At 32.2% G+C, this 6,451-nt stretch overlaps 1 protein-coding gene across 1 annotated transcript in view; it reads left to right on the top strand.

Annotated features, from left to right (window-relative positions):
* The window catches only part of LOC106457635 (regulator of G-protein signaling 6-like), a 34,271-nt gene extending 31,003 nt beyond the window's left edge, over positions 1-3,268 (top strand). Inside the window, exons 16-17 of the mRNA XM_013917069.2 lie at positions 189-398; positions 2,813-3,268. Coding sequence (XP_013772523.1) covers positions 189-398; positions 2,813-2,999 — 397 coding nt within the window. The 3' untranslated portion in view covers positions 3,000-3,268. The remainder of the gene's footprint in view (positions 1-188; positions 399-2,812) is intronic.
* Positions 3,269-6,451: the final 3,183 nt, after the last annotated feature.

Here is a 6,451-nt window from a genome sequence, read left to right as displayed (position 1 = left end):
TTGGAAAAAATATTTTCGTAATGTCACTATAGAGCCGTGAAGGTGTATTGCTAATTATAGGAATATTAGTTGTAGATATGTGTCATCATAATGGAAAGAAAATCAGTTACCTTTCGCAAACCTGATCAATAGCCCATCTCATCAAAGCCTATTACATCTATATGTTTCATCATTATCGCTTCCCTTAGGTTTTTCAATTTTGGTGTTTCAACACGAAAGAAAGCAGCGCCATCGGCAGGGGTGGGAAACAGACGAAACAGCGGCTGTCATCGAACCAGCAGTAACGTGGACATTACTTTAAATACTCTTCAATTGAGTGGCGAACATCCGTTCACGGGAAAACATTCTCAAAGCACAAGTGACCTGCAAGATATGCAAAAAATTTCGGCCTTGAATAGGTTAGTTATTTAGCCTTTAGAATGAAAAATTAAAATTGTCACTTTTAAACATTAATGAATTCTTTTTAATCTTATCATCATGTATTTTATATTATTCATCTTTAGAGATGCTACTCATCATGCATCTGACTATCATTGTTAATTCTAGCTCTATAATAGATATCCAAAAAGCACGAGAAAAATTTAAAAATAAACTTATCTACACATACGATAAATATTCATATATGTACATAAGAAAAATATGAGATTTTAATGGGATTCCAGAAATGTTTACAAATATATATATATTTTATCAAATATAAATTCTTCATTTCATTAGAAAATCCCCCCAGTTGCACAGCGGTATGTCTGCGGACTTATAACGCTAGAATCCGGGTTTCGATATCCGTGGTGGGCAGAGCACAGATAGCCTATTGTGTAGTTTTGTGCTTAATTACAAACAAACAAACATTAGAAAATTCAAAACTATTTTAATAGTTTGTTCTTCATCAGTATATTGTTTCGGGAACTTACTCAAGAAACTAATTCGTGATTATAAATGTCTATATGAAAAACTAATAAATTAACCGGGCAAAGTTTTTTATATATTTGGGGATTTCCATGAAACACGTGGATGACTATCTGACAGCCCTATCTTTAAACATTTCTCTTGTGTTATTATATTATTTTTTGTTGTGAACATAGAAAATCCACTATATACTTTAAATAAAAGTCCAGAGATATAGCTTTCGAATGGATTATATGTTTTTATTTTTTGTTTAACGTAATTGCAACTTCCGGCCAATTGTGTGGCCATCAACAGGTAACTGTCGTCTATTGTGTGAAATAGTAAAAAAATACTGTGCGAACATTTTGTTCCAATTTAGAAAACATATTGAGTGACACCTGTGTTTTGATTTAAATTAGGTTTTAGTTTACAAATAATCTTTTATTTTCCTTCTATTAATGATGTTCTCATTGCATAACATTTTAAAGTTGTTAATATTAATTGGATGTTGATTCATTATGCTGTGTTCATGAATGTATGATGGAGAATGTTATATTCTTTGATCCTGATTCTTACGTTGCGTCTCGTTTCGCCTATGTAAGTGATATCGCATCGATCACATTGATACTTATAGATGCTTCCGTTGTTGAAGTGGTCGGAATATACCTTCCTTAGATGACCTTTATTTGTAGTGCTCAGTTTTATTTATAAGAACTTTTCTATTGCCTTTAGTATAACTGTCTTATAACCATTTGACTGTTCATATATCATAGATGGCAGCAGTGAAGCTGGTCTGATCGTACTTTGCGCCAACGAACGTAAAAACATCGTTATGAGAATTGATCGCAACAATATTATGAAGTTATAATTATCTATGGAATGTGTATAAGATTCAAGAACCTTTAGAAAGATATGATATTTTGTCAAAATGCAGTTCTGTCGTCAGTGCATATTTAACTATCAAATTGAAATAGACTATTAGATCATGAACCAGCGGACAAAACATTAAAAAATTACAGCGATAGTGCTGGCCTCCATAGCTGTTTATCAAACTCCAGCACATACTCCCGGCCATACTGTCTTCTGCTAATTTAATTAGTCTCCGCCTCCTTTATTTAGATATGATGATACAAGAAGTGGTTTCCCTTATCTAAGAAAGATGCAGTTTAACTAGAACTGAATTCACTTATTCAACCAGAACTAACCTAGGTTGTTTATGTAGAAAAAATGAACTAGCTTTTTAGTTGTTTCATTGATTTCGTTAGGCTCGAACTTCTCTATTTTCCCGTTGCACTATCTTATATTGGTTTACTTTAATAATGTTCATACCAATGGTTGTCTTTGATCTAGGAATGCCGTCTGACAAATATGATATTTTATAAGAACCCGTTTGAAAAACTTAGGATGTGCCTTGTTTAAGTCTTCCCATTATGAGAGCAATTAAACTTGCCTTGTGGTTACAAAAGTGATAATAAATTTTAAAAGTCTTAGATTAGTTTTGACTTAAGTGTTTATCGACTTAGGGATTTCTCTTGAGCGAGCAAAGTAGTCTAATCAATAACAGTTTTTAACGACGATTAGCGAATATAATTCACAGTAAAACTTCAGATTGATGTACCATGTATACTTAGTTTCACTTGAACTGAATTTAGATAGAATATTTATTTTTCAAACACCACAACAATAATAAATTAATTCTAGATAACAAGTTTAGTAGAATATTCGGGCAATGGTTAATTATTCTTCACTTACTTTAAAAGTATGCTTATTATTTGTTTTGTGCTATCCAATGTTAATTAGGTGTAGATATACTTCAGTTACGTTATTAGCCAAATAATTTTCAATATGATGCTTTCTGTTGCTATAACAATAAAATATCCAAACATTTAGTTTCAGAAGATTTTAATTACTTTTTGTTTATCGTCAGACTTTCTTCGTCATCAGAATCACAGGATCGTGTAAATAATGTTGGGCGTAACGCCCTCTTAATTCCTCGAGGAGCTCATCGGATGGGATATTTTAGTAGTTCACTGGATGGAACAAATAGAAATATAACCTTAACAGTTCCTCAACCCACCCAAAATTTGGTTGCACCATGGGAGACGGAAAGCTGAGACTTGAAGGATTTTTTTTTATTGATAAACACTATAATATGTATTACTCCAATGTGTGTGATCAGTTCCCTATAAATTATGTGTTCAAAATGTTTTGTTTACTATTGTAATGACACTGAAAATTGTAAATGTTTTATAACTTTTTTTATCCTTGTAGTCAAAGTGATTTTCAGGCTTGTATATATATACAAATTCAGGTGAATTATCTATTGTTGTTTCTATTGTCTGGGTAAGAACATTTATAGAGAATAAAATAAAATAAAAATTTACGGACGAGTTGTGATAGTTGGATTTATTTTATGCGAAAAAATATATACAGCAAATAAATCAAGTGTGGCTTAACTTTTATTTCCATTTTACTCAGTTATTATCAGCAATTAAATAGGATGAACTTATAGAACCGTTTAAAAAGAGAAGGATTTGATACTTTCATAGAGACCAAAAGGTTTCGTAAAAAAATATAATCCAACAAAATTAAGTATAAAAACGTAAAAGATTTTAATCTTTAATTGGTATATATTAGATATAAACTTGAAATATTTTCAATATAAGTTGTTTGACTAGCATAAATGTTCACTAAATATTGCACATATAGTGTTAAACAACAGATGTATGATAGGGTTGGTTGGTTTCTTTGTAGATAAGAGCAGAGCTACATAATTGGGGGGGGGGGGCAATGATACGGTCCAATGCATTCCTAAACACTGCAGCATGGAATCAGTTACCAATCAAAAACAATGAACGTCGTTGTAACTGCAATAAAGCAGCTTTTAGTTATACACCGTGTAACTGAACTCTTAGCTCAGGTCTTTATTTCATTCAACATAGTACCATGTTTCAGTGGTATCATTATCGTCTTCTGTGCTGTTGTCATCGTCACTGAGTTCAAGTGGAAATACATTTTTATAAATCGTTTGTAATTGGCAGTGGATGGCAGATCATATTAATGTTTCTAAGGTTTATCTAAGTATTTGTAATCATTATTATTTTGTGATTGGATGAATATACCGCCTTCAGTTAGGCGTTTCGTCTTGGTTTGGTCTAGTTATACTTCAAATAGTTGTGAAGCATAATGCTTGAAATGGCTTGGGATTACTGGTCTCAAGGTGCTCAATGAACAATTAACGGTGGTGGCTTTAGGAGAGTTTGTTAGCTTAGCCGTTACATGAAATCAGTGACATCGTTCACAAAATGTTCAGTTGGTAGAGCGTCTCCGACCCTGAACTCGCTCATTGCCACCATCATTCAATAACTCTGCTGCACATCATTCCCAATCCCAAAGGGAAAACAAACAAAAGAAATTTCCAAATTATAATCTAATTCCAAAGGAAATTCCCCGTCGCTTTTGTTTGCACTTACTTCCTGAAATAAATATAATAAGAATATAAACATATTCATGATAGTTGTTGTTTATATTTAAAATTGAACTATTAAACGTAAGGTTGTATCCAAGAGCTTTACAAAGAACACAATATTTTGTTACTAAAAAAGACACGGTGTTGATAAATCCATTTTTAGTTACCAATCTGAAACTTTCTTGTTATTTAAATAAAAATAATTCTCAGTAATTTGTAGAAATGGAAAATTACTATTGTAAATTCGTATAAAGTACCGTTCTAACGTGTAAATTTGTAAGCCAGGTTTCCATTTAATTTAGTAATTAGGGAACTTGACTTCTTTATGAATTAAATTATCTAGTAAGATGCATCAGAAGTCTAGTAAACGTAATTATATTTTATTCCGGTTTACTGATGTCCAGCCAGAAAATTTCAAAGAAAATGAAGATTCAGGACGATTGGGTAGAAACTAAACCAAACTCAAACAACTAGGGAGAAAATCACAAATGAGAAAATAAACAAATTTGTCAATGTGTCATCAGACATATTTCACTTACTTGTGTGGTACGGGACAGTACCATGTGTTTTCTACTCCCTTAATACGTATTTCTCTCTAACTTTATTGTCACGTTCCTCCAATATCTCTTTATATTTCTGGTCATGTTCTGTTTCACTTGACTATCTTTTTGAAATTTTTGGTTGCATTTTTCGTTCCACCAATCATTTATTCTCTCTCTCTCATATATCACCAGGGCCAAGCTGACCCACTGGTTAGTGTATCAGACTATGGAGCTGAGCTTCCATGGTTACTTAAAAAAAACATTTTCAGCTTTTTGGGACTGTGGGTGCATAATAAGAATGAAGATCAAATCCCACTGTACGTTCTGACAAGATTACCACAAGAATTGGTGTTGGTGGCTAGCTGCTGACACTTTAGTTTATCACTTCAAAATTAGGAACTTCTAAATGAAGATAGATGTAATTATGCACAACATCCACAAACGCATATTCAGCACCGTTTGAAAATCCTGGTTATGGTCTTCCCTTTTTTTCTCATGCTTTTTTGTCTTTGATTTAAATCTTTTTATTTCTTAATTGAAAGATCCCTATAAGATTCTCAATCTCTGTAGGATTTTTCAAACCAAAAGCTATTTCACTTTTTAATTCATTTATAGACATTAAATGCTATGTAATATCAATTAGATTAATATGTGTGGGTGATATGCACAAAATTTTGCATCATTTTCAAATAGCATAAATTTAGTAAGTTTATTTCTAGTATAAGTGTTCATACATCATGTTATGCCTTTATTACTTAAAATTTCTCTATGTTAAATCATTTTAATGTAACTTCGACAAAATTATCGCTCTCTTTCTGTAAAGGCCTAAAAGTTAACATGTCAGACAACGTAACACAGAGTCCAAGGTTTAAGATGTGATATTGTACTTTCACCTGGGGGATTTTAAAAAGGTGACAGTCAATCCTATTATTTGTTTCAGAAGAGCAAGATAAGGTCCTTGTGACAGTGAATGTTTATTAGTTGAAACTTAGGGTCAATTAGCTTCAACATTATTTTTTAAAAAAATTGTCCAGACGTAAAATATCGGTACTTATAACTCAGTTCCATTTTTAGTTAACTAGGCACATATCGTTTTTTATTTAAAGAAAAACACAGTACTGAATAGTGACCTTTAGACATATCTCAAAAAGCGACAAGAAAAACTGTCATGTCTTGGTTATGCGCCTTGATATCGAGAATGTGCACTACAAAGATAGCTTTAACACAATTGCCATTAAAAAATTGCAGCAGCTGTGATATCTTACGGATTAACCGCCGAGTAGAAAGTTAGACCCACTAACAACTGGAAGTTCTCAGATTTCGGCATCAGGATGTACTCTCCATCGTTTATCGACGATAGATCATGAGAAAAAAGACAAGACACAAACCTATACAAAACACAACTGAATAATTCTCATAATTGGAAAAACAAGAGCAAGTGATCGAGTGCACTTTATAAAAATAAAAAGTGACTAATAGAGAAAAACAACGAAAAATCAGTAATACGAACATATTAAAAAATGTATAATTTAAATGATGACTGCATGTTCAGAGT

The sequence above is a fragment of the Limulus polyphemus genome, unplaced genomic scaffold (genome assembly GCF_000517525.1).
Source record: "Limulus polyphemus unplaced genomic scaffold, Limulus_polyphemus-2.1.2 Scaffold354, whole genome shotgun sequence".
Lineage (NCBI taxonomy): Eukaryota > Metazoa > Arthropoda > Merostomata > Xiphosura > Limulidae > Limulus > Limulus polyphemus.
Note: the sequence above shows the minus strand (reverse complement) of the source record. Positions and strands in the feature narration are given on the sequence as shown.